The 23,686-nt window shown below is 42.3% G+C and overlaps 3 protein-coding genes across 6 annotated transcripts in view; 2 read left to right on the top strand and 1 right to left on the bottom strand.

The window, feature by feature from the left end:
• srebf2 (sterol regulatory element binding transcription factor 2) overlaps positions 1 to 23,686 on the top strand; it is a 597,702-nt gene that overhangs the window by 291,767 nt on the left and 282,249 nt on the right. The window lies entirely within an intron of this gene.
• Positions 1 to 23,686, bottom strand: part of zgc:65811 (uncharacterized protein LOC393524 homolog) — a 635,041-nt gene that overhangs the window by 430,784 nt on the left and 180,571 nt on the right. The gene's annotated exons all lie outside the window — the stretch shown is intronic.
• The window catches only part of LOC125879891 (glutamate receptor ionotropic, NMDA 2B-like), a 206,195-nt gene that overhangs the window by 145,595 nt on the left and 36,914 nt on the right, over positions 1 to 23,686 (top strand). For all 4 annotated transcript variants that reach the window (XM_049562032.1, XM_049562031.1, XM_049562029.1 and 1 more), the window contains exons 9-12: positions 7,745 to 7,953; positions 10,157 to 10,328; positions 18,093 to 18,246; positions 20,418 to 20,543. In XM_049562032.1, the coding sequence (XP_049417989.1) occupies positions 7,745 to 7,953; positions 10,157 to 10,328; positions 18,093 to 18,246; positions 20,418 to 20,543 (661 nt within the window). The remainder of the gene's footprint in view (positions 1 to 7,744; positions 7,954 to 10,156; positions 10,329 to 18,092; positions 18,247 to 20,417; positions 20,544 to 23,686) is intronic.

The following is a 23,686-nucleotide window of genomic DNA, read 5'->3' as shown; positions in this document are numbered from 1 at the left end:
CCCACCAGTTGGGAACCACTGATCTATACTCTGTGAATCTGGGGTTAAGCCATGGTTGTGTTACCTAACCAGCATCACCATGGTAGTGGTTTGTCAACAGACAGCACCAACCCTGGCCTGAATTTTGTGTAACTTTAAAGATAAACTCAGCAGGATTGGCAATTAGTTTGTAAACACGCTCATCAGTGAAAGTTAAAGTAAAAGCCAACCCAAGATTCTCTCTTGTTTGGCGTTTTGCCTCACTATATTTGCATTTTTTCGACACTGTGTCTCTTGGATGCTTGCTGCTTATGGTCTGGCACCTGGTCACGGCCTTTTTATAAAGCCTTGACTTCACCTGTGCGCTATGGGGGGTGAACAGTTATAAACATCCGAGAACAGAAATTCAGGGGAAAAAAATTAGAAAACACACGCAGAGGGCAGAGTGTCTGCAGATAGTATACCTTTAATTCTTAATAACTTTTAATATTTAAGTTACATAAAAATTCACCCCCCCTTAAAATTGTCATGAATGTTGAAATTGTCTATAAAGACAGATACAATATTTTTGTACCAGGCTGTAAACATGTTTATTTCTGCTGTAAAGTTGGGCATTTTAACATCGGAGGTCGATGAGGATGGACTCGCTCTTGAAACCAGCCTCAAGTGGACATTCGTGGAACTGCAGATTTTGGCACTTCCTGTTAGCTTTATTTTTTCAGCCCCCCAGGTTGCTGCTTGTTTTTATTTTTCACTAGTTTTTATGACATAAAAGTATCATCAGTTGTTATGTCATACTGTGGACATATAAGTGTGCATCTTAATGTAACTGCAACAAAGGTAACTCAGGATCATGCTGTGCGCAGTTAGTAGGAGCAAAAAGACATGCTCTATAAGACATGATTTTTAGAAAGTAAAAATTAATTATGCATGTTTTGCTGCACATTTCTGGTACAGTACTGCATGTCCCTCGGTTGCACACTGAGGCTTCCTCTTAAAATGATCTCTGTAACAGTCAGACCTGCAGCTACTCAGACACTGAGAGGAAGACAGAACTTGTAGCTGGATTTGCTTAAAGCTCCCCTCCAGCCAGAGTTACTTCCTGTTTAACGGTTAACGTTCTTCCTCAAACAGAAAATGGGGGTGTGTTTAATAGTTGGACATAATCCATAACCATGGCAACCAGATTGCAGCTACATTAGCTTGGAAAACAGCGATATGGCCCTGAATTTGATGAATTTAGGTGAGGCGGCATTTGGCAGCTGCTGCACCGAGGAGCTGCACCGCTGCACACCGGCCACAGTGTACTGCAGGAGGGATAGATGTGTTGCTCAGGTCTGCTGTTTGAAATGCAGTTATGGGACATTTTGGAGGTGCATCGTTCACCAGTACCATCTGCTCTCACCTCAACTCCCAGCACCGACACCACCCCAGGCAGCACTTTGATTCTTTTTATTTTATTGTTTCTCTCATGGAACTTTTCTCTTGTTGATGTATGGGGATGTCCTTCATGTCTGGGCTGAAAGATGCGCTATTCCCAGTGTCTGTACCTGTTAGAGGCCGGTGCTGGTGGACGATCCAAGCCTTAAAACAACCCAAAACTGCATTTCAAATGTTGTACCTCTGCAACATGTTCTACCATCCTGTGATGCTCTGTGGACAGGAGACGGTAAAGAAGAGAGGGAGGGAGGGAGACAGTCGGTGTGTTGTGCTAATTCTGCCAGTGGGATTTTGTGTAATCCACACCATTAATTACACCTGTTCACCGCGCACACGGATGCCATACTGAAAATAAACAACAGACTAAACTAAGATAGAGGTAACTAAAAATAAAGTGAACACCCTCAGATAGCTAATGTAATAAGTTAGGAAGGTAACTTATGTTCCACCTAACTAAGCAAGCGTTTCTTAGAGATGCTGAAAAACTGATTTACGTCTTTATTTCAAGCCAACTTGACCATTGTAACGCACTTTCTACTGGCATCCTGAAAGAAAATACTGAAAGACTTCAGCTCATTCAAAACTCTGCAGCTCAGCTATTAACCAGAACCAAGAGGAGAGAGCATATCAGGCCAGTCCGAGCTGCTCTGCGCTGACTTCCTCTTTCATTTACAATTGATTTTAAGATCCTCCTCCTTTTATCCAGCCCCTACATGAGCTGGGACCAAGCTACATAGCTAAGTCCCTGGTTAACTTTCCCTTCAAGTACACTGAGATCACCTGCTGCTGGTTTATTAGAGGTTTCCAGCAACAACTGAAAGGAAATCTGGGATGCAGCTTTTGTCAGTCACACCCCAAAGCTGATCATCCCTTAATTCTAGCTTTTAACTAGGGTCTGACTTCCCTAATACAGGTCTGAAACTCTGTTTTACACTTCTCACTGCTGTAATCTGTAGTTAGCAAAGTCATTTTTATTTTGGCTTAGGGGCAAGCTATAAACTGTAAAAACAGAAATTATTGTTCAATTTTTTTAAATTTCCAATGATCCTTTTTTCGGTCACGAAAAAAAAACCCATAACCAAATATGACTTTAAAATAATATCTCATCAGAAATCACTTCTTTCTATGTCTAATTTAAAATTTGGCCCAAAATAAACGGTTTGCACAAACTAACCAGCATGCAAAACAAGAGTGAAAAAAACTGAGTCTTTTTCCAGCTCCAGGATTTCATCTTCAAATTTTAACTTTCAAATATTAAAGGCTACGTTTTGAAAATCTAATAACTAATTTATGGTGGAGGGAAGGTCATGCATTTTCCGTCAGCCACTCAGGGAGGCTCAAGGAAAAATATTTATAGCTTAGGGAAGGGTCAAAATATAAAGAATAAAAAGTCACACTTCAGCCACCGTCCTCATCAGATAAGTAAAGAACAGTCCCTAAAATACAAGATAAGTTGACTGGGTAGCTCACAATTATGTTTATAAGGTTTATGACGGTGCACCTGTGTTTGGAGGATGACATGTGACCTGCAGCTTCTGTTATAGTCATACGTCATCCTCCCGTTATAGCAACAACTTTGTAAACTTTGAGCACATTATTTGTCCTAAAATATTAAAGGGAGAGTGTAGGTAATCAACCTTGTCAAATGACATACTTTAAAAATGCTAAAATAGACTGCAGGTGGCTTTAAACTGACACCATGTAACATTTAGGTAACTTTTTGGGTCCAGTGAGACTGTGGTGAATTACTCTTGTCGGATCCCAGGTGGAGATGGTAGCTGAGCCGTGATGCTGTTGACCTCAGAGACCTTGTTTATCACAGCATGTGAAGAACAGTGAATGTTTCCTCAGAAACTTTATGTAAAAAACAGAACATTAGTAGTGTAAGTTGTGCCAAACATGCGTACTCACACCTTCATTCAAACAACACTGACAAATCTCACCTATTCTATATTCATCTGCTTGTGCACGTACAGGCTCTTTACCATACCGAAATGCACCCAGAATGCCAAGTATGGTCAGCCCCGTCCCTTTGAGTCTCAGTCCCCTTAATGTTGAGATACATGTTATGGACAAAAGGAGCAACTGAGAAAGATGAAGACGAAAAACATCACAGACAGTGAAGTTCAGATACTGAAGTGTCCTGGGAGTAAATGTGTGGGAACGCTTCCCAGACTTAGGGAAACAAGCCTAATTTATGTGTGTTCCTGTATTAATACTAATTTTGTTATATTTTGCACAGTGTTCTTTGGACTGAGTTTAAATATTGTTAACTAGCACAAGTTAAAATATTTGTTCTTTGAAATCCTGACAAACCAGACCTTTGTGACACCTTCACAAATAGCACGTCCAAAGATAAATAAATAATTAAAGGCCTACAGCATGTCACCCTACATGATGGTCAAATAAAGAATTGCAGTACACAAAATAAACACAAGGCAAAGTACCATTTTAGTGTAAAAGTGACCACATTTGGATGACTGGGTGGAACTAACCCTAACGCTAGCTGGTAGCTTGGTTAGCACTGTTCATTTACAGCTACTGTGATAATGCTAACGCTAATTTTTACTGGCGAAAAACAGGCTTAAAACCATGAAAGCAAAATGTATCGCGATGTGTTCACACTACAAACAACAACGCAACAACAGTGTGACCAGTTCCAGTATCGCCGAGTTGCCATTTAAGTGTTGTTTAAGCGCTTGTTAACATAGTTACATCATTATGGGCTTGTGTGTGTCTGCTACGGGCCACAAAGCACCAAGACTATTCATCATTTAAAGTTTGTACTTGGTCAAAAAAACATATCCACGCTTTTGAGCAATGTCTGAGCCCATTTTAACACCACATTTCACCACCTCATTGCCTCCCTGTATGCACCACAATGCACAGAAAGCTAGCTTAGTGTTAGCTAACTGAGCTAAATACAGCTTGAGACAAAACATATGATTGGTTGACATGTCACTGTGTCATTGGAGCGCTGAAAAAAGTTGAGGCCAGCTCAGTGTTGATTTGTAGTTTGTCACACCCGCACACAGCAACATGTTTTAGCATCAGTTTGTAGCTTCATGTCACCGGCTTCCACTGAAGATTACCTGTAGCCTGATGCTGTGTCGCTCTTAGTCTGAACACAACATAAAGGGTCTTTTAGTACAACCAAATGTTGAACAAGACTTTTTAAGATGACCAAAACTTTACAGTTAACTTTCATGAACTGAAAACAGACTGAAATAGCAACAGCTATGCCTATACTCTTGTGAATCTGTGATTATGTTACATTAGGTTACATTATCCAACCAATGTTGCCCTTAGTTGCCAACTGTGAGTTATATATAAAAATGACCCCTCTGTGCAGCTTCCATGAACAGGAACTGTATCTGTAGAGACCAAAACAGTTTTTCATGCCAGGCTTTATTTCTGCTGTTAAGTCTTTTAACATGGGGGTCTATGGAGATTACACTCTTGGAGCCAGCCTCAAGTGGCCATTAGAGGAACTGCAGCTTTTGACACTTCAACGTTGGCTTCATTTTCAGCCCCAGAGGTTGCAGCTTGGATTAAAATCTATGCGTACAATAGGCCTTTGAACTTGGGAGGATGAACGTTCAGCTCATAGACTGTGTGAATAGTGGATGCAGGCATTTTGGTCGTCGCCATCTTGTTTTTTTGGAGCCAGAAGTGACCATATTTGAGGATGGAGCTGTTAATTAGCAAGGGGTGGATTTGACTCATGGGCTGTAGCTACACCTGGCAGACAGGGGGTCAGTAGTTAGCAGTGTCATCTCACAGCAGGTTATTGACTCTGAATTGTCCGTAGGTGTGAATGTGAGTATGAATGATTGCCTGTCTCTGTGTGTCAGCCCTGTGATAGTCTGGTGACCTGGTCAAGGAGTACCCCGCCTCTCGCTCAATGACAGCTGGGATAGGCTCCAGCCCCTGTGCCAGGATAAGTGATTACAGATGATTGAAGGAACGAAAAATTAACATTTAAACTGGTGCCGCCCCCCACCCCCTTGTAGCTGTGATGAATGTTGAAATTAGAGACCAAAACCATTTTTTACAAGGTTGTAAACATGTTATTTCTGCTTTAAAGTTGGGCATTTCTGACACTTCTGCGTTGGCTTCATTTTTCGTCCCCAGAGGTTGCCAGTTGGTTTAGTTATAAAAGACTGTGGTGTTACCGGGCAGCAGTTTGACTCGGTGAATAACAACCAAACTTCAGTGCAACTTTCTATGTGCTCTGTCAGCTTTCTCTAAACAGGCGAAGGTTAAAAACTATTGTGCAGATGGAGAAATAGATAGATTGTCTAAGTATGAGTGGGAGACGAGGTGGTGGTGCAGACGGGGCAACAACAGCCCTGAGTCATACTCCGAACCAACAACCTTATGCAAACTTGATGCTCCGCGCCACCTGCAAAGTCACCAGCCTGCGTCTGTGTTTCCGTATGCTCACCCTCCATTATGTCTGTGTCCTGCAGTCTGACTCCTTTGACTCTCCCTATTCTTTATTCTCAGTGTTTCTCTCTTTCTTCTGCCTCTCTAATCTATATTCTGTCCTCTGATCAGAGAACAAGGTGAATCGCTCCCCTCCTGTCTCCCCTCTCTCTCTTTCTTTCTTTCTTTCTCCCCTTGCAGTCTGCACCACCCCTTCTCTTTCCTTCCCCCTCCTCCTCCTCCTCCCGCTCCCTCACTCATGTTTAATTCTTAGCTTGACTTCCAGCTGAACCACTTTTCTTGGATCCTAATGAGTTCCAGCTCCTACAACCACGCTTCCACTGCACCTTTGAAGTAGTGTGAAGACTCTGTAGTGTCCAGTCCAGTTTACTCCCCTCCGGGCTGATTTTTAACCCCTTTCTCTCCACCTCCCTCCCCTGTTCTCTCCTTCTCTCCATCCCCGTCTGGCTCTATCGCGTCCTCCCGCTCAGTCTGTCTTTGTCCAGATAAAAGAGGGCTGCATTGTGCCCCAGAGATACACAGCCGTAGCTTGCCCACTCCATGCAGCCTTGGCAAGTTTGTGTTCCCTGGAGTGCAATATGTGTGTGTACATTTCCATATTTAACAAGCGTGCGAACCTTTACACACTGGCGCCGCGGCTCCCTGTCCTGCCCTCTCTCCCATTACAGTGTGTCCAATTAGCTGATGATCCATATCCATATCCACCCACATCTTTCTCTCGATGAAAGTGGCCGAGTGGGCACTTCTAGACGAAAGGGCACAGGCAGGTATGGTTTCACGTGACCAGCATCCGGGGGAAATTTACTAATTGACGACGCTCTTTCAGTGAAGTAGAGCCACAAGGGCTGGAGGGCCCTCCAGACGTACAGCTGGACACTCCTCTACAGAAGAGCCAGCATTTTGCATGTGAAAGAGCTCCATCTCTGACTTTCCCTCCCCGTCACGCAGACACTCACCCGACCCTTTCTTTCTCTACAGTCGCAGCCATTTCTCATATCTCTCTGTCTCCTCGTTTAGTCTCTCCATCCGATTCTGTCCCCACCCTCTCCTCTTGATCTGAATTCTGCTCTTTCCTCTGTTTCAGTCTCGTCCTTCCCGTTAACCTTGTTCTCATTCTCCACTCTGGGTCCCAATCCTCTCCTCGCCTCGCCTCGCCTCGCCTGTCTCTTCTCCTCCTCCTCTCACTAACTTCCCACGTCACAGTGTTCACTTGTATATTTTATTACCAGCCATAAAATTCTTCTGTTCATTTGCTACCTTATTGTCGTTTTATTGACAGATGGACTAATCACAGTTAAACCCAGAAACACAGAAAATGAGGCAATAAAAGCTGAATCGGAGTGAGATGTTTTTGCGTAACAAGTATTCAAAGTCTACAGTGTGTTATTGGTGATGTGTTTCAACAGTTTGTAAGAGCAGATCTGTGGTTAGTTTTGAGGGACCGGAGTAATTGCAGCATGAAGTTTAATCTGAGTTCATGTTTTTATATTATTTATAGGAGATCTTCTCTACCTGTGGCTATCGAATAGTATAACTCCTCCCCTTCTGTACAGAGATGGAGCGCGTAAAAATGTCCAGATATACTACTAGTGAGGAAAACATTCAGGGAGCCTATTGAGCCCTGATCGAGCCTAAGGAAGGTCTTGCTTTTGCTCTGAAAATATGTTGGAAGTGCACAAAAAATAGAGCCCAGGCGAGCAATACCTCACTTTGGTGTCAGGTTAGGACAGTTTCTTTGGGAAGAACTGAATCTGAAGTTCTCTCATTTGCATCCCGTCCAGTTAGGAAGAGGTGTGAAGTTTGTCACAAAAAACCTACTGACACTGATATTTTTAAGGCAATCTGAATCACTTTTGTTTGCCGTGTGTCTCTGCAGGTGGGTAAATGGGAGAACGGTTCCCTGTCCATGAAGTACCACGTGTGGCCTCGCTATGAACTATATGGGGGGGCAGCAACCAGGGAGGATGACCACCTGTCCATCGTGACGTTGGAGGAGGCTCCGTTCGTCATCGTGGAAGACGTGGATCCGCTCAGCGGGACCTGCATGAGAAACACTGTGCCCTGTCGGAAACAGATCAAAACACTGTAAGAGTTACAGCTCAGATGTTCCAACTCAGAGTCAGAATCAGTAATAGTAAGTAAGAATCAACAGTAATCAGTGTGTAGTTGCTAAAACGTTGAGGCAGAGGGTGCTGTCTGTAGCTCTGGTTGAGGGTGAGAGGCTGTCAGCAGGTAAACAGAGATCTGTGTGGGTACATGAGACCCTAAAAAAGAGGGTGGGTCATGGGGAGTACCACCAGTTGGTCCAGGAGCTTCTCCTCCATCATGGACGTTTCCAGGCATATTTTAGGATGACTCGGGGGCAGTTTGACAACCTGCTGTCTATCATCAGGCTGTATGAGTAACCAGCAACAGCTACCACCAGTTTCTCCTCCATTGTTCACCAACTGTAATCTTGTTGTCGTGACCACCACAGAAGGCCTGCCTCTCAAATCATCTGATTGAACGATGGGGAAAAAGAGATGACGTGGGGCGCTTTTTTCTGCTTTTTTCAGCTCGAGGGGTTCAGAGCGCTCCAGCAAAAACACCAGGCGCCTAGGACCGGAAATGCGAGGCAGTGCAAAACAAAAAGCTGTCTCCAGCTGCTAAAACACTTTCTGTGTGATCAGGACCTTAATCCTCACTACGGCTGTCCCTGGCTAAGAATTTACATCGTCAGATCTGATACGTCAGGTGTTGCCTACGGTCAACTGATAGTCAAATCGTGTTTTTTATTTTCCTCAGTGATCCATATTCTCCTTTGTGACATTAGTTTCCTTTTTTTCCACCCCAGAAAAAGAGCTGAAACACCCAATTAAACAATTTGGCATAAGAACTTATTTTATCGTACTACGCACTCCATCCAGCACTGTTTATTGTGTTTCAGGGCTGCATGTGTAGGTGCGGCGCTGTCTGTAGTGCTGAGAGGGAGCGTGAAAGATCGATAGCAAACTGACAGAACCCGTTATTTAGTTCAGTTCCTGCTTGCTCTGTGTGGTTGTAAACAATGTTTAGCTTTCTGTGAGCACCATGTTCTTGTGTGAGTGCTCTGATTAATACATGTATACCAGAATAGGTTATATATTATGATTTTTTGGGAGAAACCAAGCAGTTCTATGTAAAATCAGACATTCAGCAGCGCCACATAGCCCGAAATGATCGATCTTTTGTCTCATAACCACATTTTCCTGCAACTGTAACCAGGCCACTTGGATCTAATCATCAAAGAGGCAACTATCCGGGTCGCCGCTGACATTCGAAATCCAAATCAACATATAAGCGCTTTTTTGCATGCCTATTCATTCTGTTTAAACCCGGTATTTCTGCACAGTTGCAGATAGAGATTAGGTTGCACTAATATTATTAGTATTATACTGTTTATAGGATTAGATGCCAGTGGTGGCTGTGTAGGAGTGTTCCTGACTCATGTGATACAAACATTACTAATAACTCCAGAGAGTTGTGAAGTCCAAAAGTCAACATTTACGATACAAAATAGAATCATTTAAAAAATTCCCAACATGTTTTTTATCTGTATATCTGTATCTTATCTTTATTTGTCAGCATTAAGCTTTTCAGTAACAACACTTTGACTGCGATCCAAAAACTGTTTGCTTTCCCGTTTGCTGCACGCACTTGTATTGACAGGGCAGTCTGACAGCAATCTGACAGAACCATAAATTACATTTATTCATTAAAGACAGTTGATTGAATAAAAAGGGACAAACTCATTTAGCCCAGTAAATCAGTTTAATCAAATTGAGGATTCCCTCTGAGGATTTTTTGTTCTTTCAGGGTGATGACGTCATAAAATATGATGACAGACATTCAGAGCCTCATTTGAAAACCTCAATGGAAGCTCCAAAAATATAGCCTTAGAATCGAGGTTAAAATGTCTGAGAAACAAGAATAAGGATGCATGTCAAGAAGAAAAATACATCAGATTATTGTGAAAATGTAATTCAGCACACATCAACAGTGACTCACAGATCTGCCCACTGCAGGACTGACCAGAGCAGAAATGAAAAGGAAAAAAACTGCCCAAATTTTGCCTGTGAATGATGTTAATTTCCCACGACAGCTTTGCAGAGCCAGAGGTAGAATCAGTTCACACTTCATCGGTGTGAGAGTGACAGTGCCAGATACACCAAATCACGACCACAATTAACAATTCATGCCAGTTTCGGACAGAAGTACATATCTGATTAAATAACTATCTGTCTGTCTACCTGTGTATCCACCTATGCAGCAATCAGACGAAGGATTCAGGGATCTACATAAAGCGCTGCTGTAAAGGATTCTGCATCGACATCCTCAAGAAGATCGCCAAGTCTGTGAAGTTCACCTACGACCTTTACCTTGTCACGAACGGCAAACACGGCAAGAAGATCAACGGGACGTGGAATGGCATGGTGGGAGAGGTGAGGCGATACCTCAGCGTCTCTGTCACTTTTATTTTGGCAGCCTGTCCTGTCAGTGATAGTGTGTAATGTATTAGACAGATACACACCAGCACACAACTCTGAAAGCTGTTCAGTCTGTGGAAAGCTGCCAGATTTTGCAGGTCATCAAGTACAGCCTCTTTGTGCTCGTCGTGGTCATGCATGTGTAAATGACACGATGGTCTCATTAGAAGTTTGTTGGCAAAGTGTGCAAATGAAGATTGCACCTAATTCACACTTTGCAGCACCATCTTATTATTACTTCTGTTTAAAAGGTGTCGTTGAGACATTTGGGCCGTCAGAGTGGTGGAGCACTGTACACTGCGGAAAGACATATTTGGCAGTGAGTCAGGCAAGAAAAGTAGAATGACTTCTTTCCCTTCATTTGAGGCAGAAAATGCTCCAATTACAGAGCAGGCTTTGGTGCACCAAGCAGCCAGCTTTGGCGCAGAAGTGAAAATTGAAATGTATTCAACAAGTTCTGAAAATAGAAAAAAAAACAAACAATAAAACTTTGACTCCCAGCGAAACAGTTTAGTAGAAAACAATGTGAAAAACAGAGACTTGTTGTCCTACTCACTGAAGAGGTGTCAGCTGAAGCTTATTGTGCGTGCCCATTTTACACCTACCCTACGCTACGACTGCCAACAAGCCACTCTGAGCAGGCAGCTTTATATTTGTCTTTAAATCATTAAAACAGGAAAAAGACTCCTCAGGATTTTAGATGCCTTAATGTTCAGTTGGTTCTTGAAAAGTTGTTTTTGTCATAATTCATATAGCTCTCTTTTGAAGTATAGAAAGTGGTTTTGGAATTGAATGTTTCCCCATACTCGCACACATTAGGTATCTTGTGTGCGTTAAGTCCTTAATTTTGTACAGTAATTCAATAGATTGTCACATTTTTGCTTTGATATAATTTCTATATGGTTGCCAACATAATTTGTTGTCTATAATCCCTCCCAAAAAATTACATTTCAGCGTCACTTATTAGAAGTTTGTTTTGTAAATTTATTCACAGTTGCTAAAGATGGTGAATTTGGTCTTGCTTAAATTCAGAAATGGTTTGGTAAAATCTAACACTCTAGGGCTCATACACATTCCACGTGTTTCACCACCTGGAAAATGAAGATGCTACTTGGGTGCTACTTTAATGACAACTTTCAAGGGGCGGAGGCAGGTTGCGCCTGAATTTGCTAAGCGAACATAACTAGCAACATGTCATAGCCTACTTACTTGAAAAGTTTGTAGCTGATCTTCCAGACGTTTTTTAAGTGTCTGTGAGACTGACCGTGAAGCTGTGGGTATCTCTGCACTAAAATAATCAGCATCTCCCCCACTTTTACCTCAGACTGATATTTATGGAAGAAAGGAAAGATATCTGCCGACACATGATATGTGATGTGCAGTGGGGCAGCTGTGGCGCAGGGGTAGAGCAGGTCATTCACTCATCTGAGAGCCCAGTCTCACTTCGAAGTCGTCAAAATCCAGTGCTTGGGCAGTGACTTGCAGCGTCAGACACCAACCAAACAAGGTGTCCTTTAACATCAGTATGATGCGCAATCGGTTGCCGTTATAGTTTAATGGCACCCCGCGGCATCAGAGGGAAATGCAGCAGGACAAAGATGAAAGTTAAGACGGTGAAAGTCTGAGTGGTACAGGCCTGAGGGGTAATGGATGGGTCCAACAAACACCGACTTTCACCCAAGAGAGCGGTGTTCGCGTCCCGTAAGATTCTAAAGCCAGACAATGTTCTTTTCTCTTTTCTCCTAAACCTAACCACGTGTGTTTGTTGTTGAAGGAAAAAAACGTCAGTTCGTAGTGTCGTACCGACGTAGTGCGTTTATTTTGAAAGAGACTGTGTGTAAATGTTAAATTTCCTGTGAAAACAGAAGTGTAGTTTGAAAGAAGACAACTTGACATGGCATCTCGTCAACAAGACAACCAACAACCAACATACCCAGGGTACCTTGCACATTGGCATGTTGAAGTATCCTTGGGCAAGATACTGAAGCCCAAATTGCTCTTGGTGGCTGCTCCACCAGCGTGTGAGTGTGTGTGAATGGTTACTGAGTAGCAGGTGGCACCTTATATGGTAACCTCGGCCACCAGTGAGAGTGTATGTGTGAATGGGTGAATGTGACTTGTAGTGTAAAAAGCGCTTTGAGTGGAGTTTTGAGTATGGGGGTGAGTAATTGATCCGTTGATCCGATCAGAGCTGATCAGATCATCACTGGATGAGAGGAGCAACTGTTTGTGTGTGAGAGCAAACTTTAGGCGCAGCGCACTGAAGGTACGTGTCACTTTCACTGCACCTGCTGTTCTGCTGCTCCGTCTGTGCACTCCATCTGTGGAGCAAATAATAACCAAGCGGTATAATATATATATATATATATATATATATATATATATTCCTAAGGCACCCCTAATGAACGGTCCAGCTCCAGAAATAGAAAATCTTAACATGGTGGCAGATATTTTAATCGTGCCAGTCTGCCACACATAAATGAATTTGTAGGAAACCCTGGATGTGCGCTGTTGTGTTCCAAAAGTTGAACTTTGTTTATCTAATGACGCAGTTTGGGAACACTTGCACGCCGCATCACTCTCACTTTTGGGGGCAGCTTCCACACGTCTACATCAACAATGATGGATTTACAGGCCCTTAGAAGTTCCAACAAAATTGTTTCGATGTTTTACCACTACAATTTAAATTTGTTTTAAATGCAAATAAAAGAAAGTCTCGCAGCTTAAGTGCATATTTTATATACCTATACTGTGTGCTTGGACATTGCAGATAAGGCAAACGCATGTGCTCATAGCCACAAATTAATGTGTACAGTTTATCACCGTACAGTCGCTGTGATTCTTGGTTCTGGTTGTCGAGGTGGAGGTGAAGTAATGTCACAGTGCAGACAGAGTTACAGTTCACTTCTGGACCCAATGAACTGTGCTATATTTAGCTTCCATAGGAAGCTACCTGCAGGGTTCATTTCCTCTCCGAAGTGTGTTTTCATACCTTGAATTATGAGCTTTCCTTTCCAGGTCAACCCTCTGCCCAACGGGCCTAACACTTATGTCAGATGGGCTAAGCACCTCGCCCAAGGGTGCACACAGTTCAGTCAGCTGCAACAATTCACTTTGGGGCTCTAAACATTCCCTAATCGACATTGGTCCCGAGGTAAGGTCGTTGTCAGTTCTCATACTTCAACCTATAAGCGCGAAGCTGCACTCGTGCCGTCTGACTTTGGCGATTGAAGGAAAAGGCAAACAGATCGATGGGAGCCCAAAGGTCACAGGTTGGAAACGAGCTCCGTGTGCTTCTTGGTGTGGACGCTGAAGTTTGAACAACCTTCAGAAGTCACAGACAAGTGTCTTTTTTTTTTTTTTTTAGCGGTAAAACTTTTGCTATTCAATTTACATTAAACTGACCCATTTAATCTATTATATAAAGCCATTTAAGTCATGCTGCCAGTGTCTTTAGTGGGCACTGAGCTGTAAGTGTGGTCACCTGTAATAAACTCCATCGCCCAGACTAAAAGCGCCGTAATGTGCCGTCTCCCTCTCACCTCCACAGATGAATGGTCATGGGGGGGGCATTCATCTCAGCAGCTCGCTCTCTCTCTCTCTCACACAGACACACACACACACACACGCAGACAAGGGACATTTATGCATGAACGATCACAAAAATAAAAGAATACATGCATGAATGCCAACACGTGGACACAGACAGACACACACACCCAGACTGTGTCCATATGTGCACAGAGAGGACACACTGGTAATGTCAATTCATCTCCATCTCTCTCTCTCTCTCTCTCTCACACACACACACACACACACACACACACACACACACACACACACTTCCTCATATATCTGCTGTATCAAACAAAACCATCCCGTGTCCTTCTCCAGTTGGAGCAAAGCCAGAGCTACAGTATATCTCACACCATTAATGGACAGAGATCTGGACTGGCGCTGACACACACTCTCACACACACACACACACACACACACACACACACTTGGGCGTGCCTATGCACACTCCTGAACACTCACAGAGATCACTGAGGGCCTTTACACAATTTGCCACAGCTTGGAAAGACAAAAGATCAAAAAAAAAGAGAGGAAAATCAATGAACGCTTTAAGAAGGCCGACATTTTGTCATAACTCGATTCTGGCAGTGAGTGTCAAATTTCATGGGCTGCATTGACTCGTGCCGCCCCTAATACCCTTAATCTAAAATATTAGAGGCAATACACTTGATTACATGAGTTTGGCCTCGCTAGCGGAGTCGCATAAAGACACCGGCACACACACACCAGCTGAGACACATACACAAATCCTCGCTCACTCATTCTCAATAACACCCACATGGGTCACTTTCATAACACAGAGAGAACAAGTCGTAGGAGGGAGATGGAGAGAGCGAGCGGAGAGGGAGAGGAAGTGAGTACACTGCTGGATGGACTCGCTCTCTTCCCCGGGGAGACATTCGCACATTCAAGCACTAACACACACACACACACACACACACACACACACACACACACACAGAAGCGAACATGCACACCCGTACTTACATGCTGACAGAACAAACAAGACTGGAAAGTTACAAATGCACACAGACACACACAGATACACACACACACACACAAAGCGCACGCTGGCAGACACAAACACTTTGAAAACTGCAGATAATGTGCAGAGTAGATGTGTAATATTCTCCCTGCCTGTAAAGGTCCACTTCACAGGTAGAGAACAAAGGTTCGCTCCCTTCTCTTTCTCTCTGTCTTTCTCCCTTTATGACTCACTCATATGCACACACACACACACACACACACACTAATGCTGAAGCACATACTGGAGCTTTGACTCACAGCACCACAAACGCCTTTATTAACTCAGTAAGACAGTCTCGTCCCACTTTACCCCCGTGCTGTAGGGCTGTAAAATTCGGGGCTAAATATACTACCTGTGCAGAGGTACTGACGGGAGCGAGGCAGGTAGAGGGAGGAGAGGCATTGGGGCGGCTATTTCAAGCAGCCATGACCCACTGTGGTAACCCACTTTCTTCCTCCCTCTTTCTGTCTTTCGCCCTCCCTCCCTCGGCGCGCATCACGAGTGTCCACTCCGAGCTGTGTGTGGAAAGTGTGTTGTCCTCCCGCGCCATCTTTGTCTCTAACGTCTCCATTCTCAGGCTCTTTGCCTCACTTCATCCGCTCTTCGTCAGACCTTTCCCATCTGCTGTTACGTCATGTTTGATTTCCTTCATTTCCCAGAATTCCTTTTGACAGTTAACAGAGAGAGTGCCTGAATCTGCTGCATGCTTTATACATGTTAACCCATTAACGCTCTGCTCGACCGTTTGGAGCTTCACTTTGAGCTACTTTATCTAAATAAAAATGTGTCGAGAGAACTCTACCTGATTGAGCTATCTCTACCGCTCGGTTTACGTATGTTAGCCTTAAATAAACCCACTAGCTGTCGCTGTGAGTGGCATGGTGGTGCAGTGATTAGCTTTGTCGCCTCACAGCAAGAGGGTTCCTGGTTTAAACTCTGGGGCGGGGGACCCTCTCTGTGTATCTTCTCCCTGTGTCAGCGTGGGTTTTCTCCAGGTACTCCAGCTTCCTCCCACAGTCCAAAGACATGCAGGTTAATTGGTGACTCTAAATTGTCCGTAGGTGTGAATGTGAGTGTGAATGGTTGTCTGTCTCTATGTGTCAGCCCTGTGATAGACTGGTGACCTGTCCAGGGTGTACCCTGCCTCTCGCGCAATGTCAGGTGGGATCAGCTCCAGCCCCCCGCGACCTTCAAGAGGATAAGCGGTTATGGAAAATGAATGAATGAATGTCGCCATGTCTTTAAACAGTATGCCTTTTCATTTCGCCTCCTACAGGAAGTTAATAACACAAAAAGCCACACAATAGACACGTTATAATTTTGGATGAACAGAATTATGTAACTTTATACAAAAAAATAAAAGTCTAATTAGGGTTAGTTAATTTAAAAAGAAACAAACAAAAAAAAGCTCTACCAAATGATTCATGTGTCCCTTTATGTTAAAGGTAATGAAGCTTTGCTAATGTCATTAAAACAGACAATTAATTACTAAGTTAACAGTAACTTCTGATCACTCATTGTTGTTAAATGATGCATTTAATATATATATATATATATATATATATATATATATATATATATATATATATATATACTAAAAATAATTTTGTAAGTTTGATTTTTTTTTATGCCTCTACGCCGGCGATCCCTGTAGCCGCAGGCATTACAGTATGTTCTTGTGTTGTCTGTCCATCCGTCTGCCTCATTCACAACGCCATATCTCAAAAATGCAAATTTGGCACAAACATCCACTTGGACTGAAGACTAAAGTGATTACAATTTGGTTGTCGGAGGTCAAAGGTGACCTCACAAAACTTGTCTTTGGCCATTAATCAAGAATTTATAGGCTAATTATGACAAAACGTCACACACACGTCTATAAAATAGGATAAAATGATCAAATGATGACATTTTATATTCAAAAGGTTGAAGGTAAACTAAACTGTGACATCATAATGTTTTGCAAAAACACTTTTGTGGCCATTGCTTAAAGTCATATCTCAGGAACAGAAAGGGAGACATTTGGTCAGGTGCTGGATTGGTGACACTAATCTCGGTGCCCATTTCGAAATGTGTTGATTGTATGACTCTTCTGTGCTGCCCGGGGGGTAGATATGTGTGGCAGCCATGTTTTTTCAGACATGGATGTATAAATTGAAAGAGAAACTTGACTGGTGCACGAAGGCATGCAACCACGGGGCGGTAACTCTATTGTCTAAAGCCGTACTCGACCAGATAATTGAGTTGTCATTTTATGGTCAAGGTACTAAAGCTAAGAAAATAAACTCTCTACCATGAAGTGACGTCTCAATGGTTTGGTAGAGGCTGTATATGAAAAACTATGGGCTCTCTACAAAAAAAGAAAAGATTCTCTGTTGTGTGTTATTGCCCCAGGAAAATAAAAAATGTAAAGAAATGTTTTATCCTTTGCCTTTTTTTAAGAGTGGACATTAAAGGGTATTCCTCAGACTCAACTTGTTGCTGTATTGCACAGCGGCCGGTTGACAAATAGCTTTTAGGACCTCTTCCACAACGGACTGTGTCTGCATGACTGTTGAACATCAGTGCAAAGTGATGCATCTAGACAGAAGATATTGCTCTTGGATAAGGACTGACACTAAAATCTAATATTTACTCCTGATATATTAGATTGCTGAAGAGGCTCAGTCACATTTATTCATTCATCCAGTGAAATAAGAGCAGAGCCAACAACAAAATGGTCAAAGAAACGTACAGGACGTCGTAAAAAGCTATTTTTCAGCGATGTTGAAATGAACTTGGGGGCTGCTACAGGATAACAACGTCCACCTTTGTCCAGATTACATTTCTTAAAAATCACCCAGGAGAACACTCACCTTCAGGTGAACTGGTGCCTGTGAAAAACTATTTTTGTGCTGCCTTTTTTTTTTTTTTTTTTTTTACAATAAGCTATTCTTATCTGTCTTGATTGAATTTGTTTTTGCATGTTCTTGTTGCAGCAGCACCAAACAAGACGTTCCCCCTCAGGGAGAAGTTTTAGAACAGATTTTTCCTTTACTCTGCACTCCATTCATTACTGGAAGGATGAGAGACGTTTAGATAATTGATGCTATTTCTGTTTCCTCTGTCTCTACTAGGTGGTGTTGAAGAACGCCCACATGGCCGTCGGCTCCTTGACCATCAACGAGGAGAGGTCAGAGGTCATCGACTTCTCCGTCCCCTTCATCGAGACGGGCATCAGCGTCATGGTCTCACGGAGCAACGGCACTGTTTCACCCTCAGCCTTCTTAGGTGAGGAGCACAGCAGAGACGTCAGAGACGGACTGACGGCCATTTTCCTTACATTTTCTGATATTGTAATTATGCGACTATCAAAGCATAAATGCTCAGTCTCTTGGGATTTTGATCTTTTCCACAGGCTGCTCAGAAAAAATGTCTTAGTTGTTACACCTCCTGGTTAACCATATTTATTAGTGGCACCCTCTAGCTGCACCAGCTTTACACCTCAAGGTGTAAAGGAGGAATTTGCAGGACAGGTAGCACAGGTGGAGATCCAGTCTCAAATATGAAACAATGATCCATGTTCACCATGAGGGCTGCTATAATACAGGCAGATGCACTCTGGTTTAATAGTCGACCATATTAGAGCGTACATAGGCCACGCCAGAGTCCTGCACCAGGTCGGATGACCCGTATAAATGGTGATTCACAGGTGGTATTCGTCTTAAACCCTATCCAAACAGGACAAGTGTTCATTTAATTACTAATAACTGCAGAGGTCGACTGTGATCTAAATCCCATTCGAATCTGCCATGTCCACAATTTGTCAAGTAAAAATTCCACCCCAAATTACCCCATATTTCCCCATATTTCACCAAACACAGAGGTCATGAGATCGTATTAGTCCTTCGCAAACTGGCATCTCTGTGATCTGGGGTTGTATTTCTGCCTCTTTGTTGATCGAAAGAATTAGCATTTATAAATGAAAGTTTAGGCAGCATTTTGGGTGCAGGAGGCTCATCTCACAGCACAACATGGAGACCCATTCACAGAAAACGTGTAGTCCAATCATTTAGAAGAGCGAAATCTCACAAGATGATGAGAAGGATGACATGTGACAATGGGTGGCAGATTCAGTTCTGTTTGTTTAACTCGCATTAAAAGAAAAAAAAGGAGGTTTACACTGCACATCACCACTGACCGGGCGCATCATATCCAGGAAGTAATTTACATACATTTAAGTAAAATACAAACTTTGTTCACCCATGCAAATTTAATTTAATTAATTTAATTTCTGGGTAAAACAAAGAACATACAGGTCACATCCTCAGTGTTGGATAATAAATATATTAAAATCAAATCAAAATAATTTAGTTAAATAAATAAATAAATTTAGTTTTTTGATCTTCTGACTGCTGGTTTTAAGTTTCAGCTCCGTCTTTTACACCAGCTGGAATATTAGAGCCACTTCAATCAGTTGTGTTACTAACATGTTAACTGTGGAGATGTGCTGCTCGATATTATCAGAATAAGCAAAAAATATTCTTTTTCCTGAAGTACCTTCGTTTTTAAATGGTTTATTTTACATTTACATGTATGAAATGATCCCAAAAGATCACTTAAATGTGCTGCCTAACCAAAATATATGAACGGGCATGGATATTTTTGGATTTGCGGTTTTGGGTTAGGCTGCTGATCTTGTGTCGGCGGGTCTAATTGGTCTTTTTTGCAGGTGCAGTATTGTGAAAATCAGACTTGTGCAGGACTCGAGGCCTCGCCACAATACACAAATTTTTATTTATTTTGCAAACATTTTGTGGAAGTTAAACTATACATTTGGACAGAGGCAGCAGATTGGTTTCAAAGACTCTTTATGATTGTTTGACTTTAATGTAACTTTCTTTTCGCCCGTACGTCTGCCACATTGAGAGCGCTGTATGGATCTTAGTCAGGTCACTTTAAGTTGACATCCATTTTCACACCTTTAGAAGTTGAACTCAAAGTGATTTAGTGGACACAAGTGATTAGAGCCAAGTCCTAATGCGTTTGTGTGATGATGAGGAGGCAGACAGGAGAGCGTGATAATGTGGCTAACTGTTTATTTATTCTCTCTTTCGCTTCCTGTCTCTTTGCCCTCTTGTATTTCCCACTCCTACTCCAATTCTCTGACTCTCCCTTCCTCTTCTCAATCTGGCGCTCTACATTTGCATATCTCTCTTGCCCTCTCCCTCTTTCGCTTCGTTTTCTTTCCCTCTGTCTCTGCCGCCCTCGCTCTTTTCTCCCTCTTCCTCCCTCCCCTGACGTCCCTCGCCTATTCTCCGTCATCTTACACTCCTCTTTTCCCCCCTCTTTTCTCTTTTCCTAATCTCTGTCCGTACACGGTTCCTCCCTCAATCCCTCGTCTCCCTGGTCTCCCTTCTTCATATCTCCCTCTCTCCTCTCTTCCCTCTTTCGCCCTCCAGAGCCCTTCAGTGCGGATGTGTGGGTGATGATGTTCGTGATGCTGCTGCTGGTGTCAGCAATAGCTGTGTTTATATTCGAGTACTTCAGCCCTGTGGGCTACAACCGCTGTCTGGCTGACGGCAAAGGTGAGAGGCCTCAGCTCAACACACTCCCAGACACACACACGTGCACACACACACACACAGAGGCAGTGTACCTGTTGGGGGGTGGGCTGCACAGTGGTGGAGGATATAGATGTAAATGGATGCAGACATTTTCTCTTCTTTTCACCGTGCCGCCTCCCTCGTCTCTCACTCCTTTTGCTCAGAACACACCAGATGGGAGGGCGCGCTTAGGTTGAATTTACCAGAGAAATTATACCGTTGCAACATGTGTTAAAAGTAATGTTTTACTTTGCAATTAAAGTTAGACTTTTCGGCACTCTGCAGCAAATCTGTTTTGTAGGAAATATAACTGTCCAGATTACATTTATCTACATGACAGCAAAGTGTGTACAGAGCCAACAAATATTAAGTCTCATTCATGAAATGTGAGCACAAGGAATTTGTGTGTTAACTGTTTGCAGAAGGAAATTTACTTGTATTTCCACATTCATCAATATGTTAGTTGCTCCGATCTTTTCGTAGGTCGTAAATAATGATTGCACATCATTATTGCTTGAACTCCACGAATGTATCTCTTGTTTGAGTAGTGAAACTGTGAGAGTCACCTACTGACCAAACACTATCAGTGATGGCTGTCAGAATGTACAACACTTTAACACTTAACACAACACATACATCACCTCACCTTCTGAGTTTGCTGTTGACTGCTCCAGTGGAGGCATGTCGCTGTCTCGGTCACGAATACTTTCTGAGAGAGACTGGGAAGAGCCTCCTCCTGTAGCTGTTGGGGTTTTTTTGCATCAAGTGTCATATCGAACCGTTTTCGTTTAACTTCTTGGATAGTTCCCTCTAGGGGTCGACAGATAATCGGCCTGGTCGATTATCGGGCCAATATTATGAATTTTTAGGGTTATCAGAATCAGCCGATACGCCGATATACAGTTTTGTTTTCCTTAGCTGCACTGATTTGCCCCAGGCGTGCTTCTCACTACCTGCACGTACCACTGTAGGATCTTTAAAGTTAACTCAAGCCCTACCTTTTTAGCCTGGTTTTTAATTGAGCTCTCCTTTATTTTATTTTATTATTATTTTTATTGTTTTTCAATTTTATTTTTGAAATTTTGTGTTTATGATTATTGTGTATTTATTTTTATTAATCTGTTTTTTATTTAGCTGGCATATTCTTCAATTTTTTCTTATTTATTTATTTTTAACTTATTTATTTTCCTATTTATTGAAAGATCTAAAATTTCGTTCTTTATTCTGAGTTGGTGTTTTCTTTGTCAGTGTTTTTTTTATTCTGTGACAACTATGATTTTTACAGCGGTATAGAGCGGTACATATATCGGTTGTAAATATTGGTTATCGGTATCTCTGTTTCATAATAATTGGTATCGGCATCGGCTCTGAAAAAACCATATCGGTCAATCCCTACTTCCTTCAGCAGAGGACATGGAGTTAACGGCATCTGTTACCTCCTTTCAAGCCTTTGATTCACCTGTCCCTGTCACACCACTAATAATGAAATTATATATATGACAAAATATTTTTCTCTCAACCCCACTTCACCTAAAATACCTCTAATCTCAGTGTTGGAAAGGTTTTTCTCTCTTTCTCTTTCTTTGTTTACTCCACATATTTAATGAATGAAACCCATTGTTCATACTTAACATAGGCTAATCCAGGCACTAGGTTCATGGTCATTAGATCAAGGTGTTGTGTAAATACTAAAACTAAATACTCTAACTAATATACAGCGTAGCTCACACATTTCACCAGTGTTGTCTAATCTAGTTTGGTTGCCCACAGTATGCAGAATTGATTTTAGATCTTTTAATCACCTATAAAGCGCTGCGTGGGCTGGCTACACTTTATATCTCTGAATGCCACAATGACATCACTGAGGTCTTCTGACCAAGGCCTTATGGCTGTCCCAAAATCAAGGCTTAAAACCAAAACCACTAATGTGTAGATGTACATAATGTAGTGTGAGAGAGTGTGTGCAGAAATGTTAAAGCGTCTCTTAGCAACAGTTGAGTCCCAGTCCAGCTGCTGAACTGCTGTTGTGTAGGTGGAGACAAATAAATGATTGAATAAACAAAAGAAAATCAGAAATCTGGTGTTGCTTTTTACTTTTAACTAACAAATGGTGCTTGTAGGACTCTTCTATATTCATTCATTCATTCATTCATTCATTTAACTTTAGGATCACATGACAAGACACTGTTACTTTATAACCATTTTCCCATCTTGCATGTACAAAACAAATCAAAACGTGGAAAAGAAAAGAAACAAAAGACACAAATGGCTGCTCACACAAGAAAATACCAAACATGGCTAATTTGTAGGTTTGTTTGTATTTACAAAATACATATAAACAAAGTACCATGCAGTTCACAATAAAAAAGGAGAGTAGAAATAAAATGGAATGATTTAAACAGCACATTTGGCAGATTTGCTTTTCTGCCTCTAGATTATAACAAACCGTCTGATTTCAACAGTTTCAACAGTCAAAGGTCAAATATCAGATCTCAGCTGAGCACAGAGATCTTTGCTCTTTAGACAAATTGTATGTAACATAATTTGCAGCTGTACCATATTTAGTTTTTATCATTGTAAAAGGACACAGATTTGGGGAAAGCTTTTATACATAGTTTCCTACAATGGAATCACAGCTGTGGTTATATTCAGTACAACAGTGCTCCCTGTCATGTGATATTTCTTAAACATACAGCACAGTAAAGCCTAGTTCACATTACACGATTTTCACCCCAATTTTGCGTCGTGGAGACTATCGTAATCTTTTGAGTGTTCATACCTGGCGACTTGTGTTTCTGTCATCGGGAGTCTCGCCAACTGCGTTACGACCTGTGTGTGCACACCACAAGATTTCTCCACCGAGTCCTCGCCGACAGAGCCCCACATAATGTGGTGACGTCACCACACTAAGGTTTTTAACTTGGAGACGACACATCGTAAAGGCATGGATATTCTTCCCAGTGTTGAATCAGATCTGCCTCCAGGGCCTGGGTCCAAACACAACGCACTCCCTGTGATCCTGTGGACGTCGCCATTGTTGTTGTTGCTTGCCGGCTTGTCAGTGTTGCCAGATCTTGGGAGAGAAACAAGCAACCAGGGCTATGGAAACAAGCCCAAAAGAAGCG

Source organism: Epinephelus fuscoguttatus, linkage group LG19 (genome assembly GCF_011397635.1).
Source record: "Epinephelus fuscoguttatus linkage group LG19, E.fuscoguttatus.final_Chr_v1".
In the NCBI taxonomy this organism is placed as follows: domain Eukaryota; kingdom Metazoa; phylum Chordata; class Actinopteri; order Perciformes; family Serranidae; genus Epinephelus; species Epinephelus fuscoguttatus.
The sequence above is the reverse complement of the archived record's forward strand: the minus strand, read 5'-3'. Positions and strand labels throughout refer to the sequence as shown.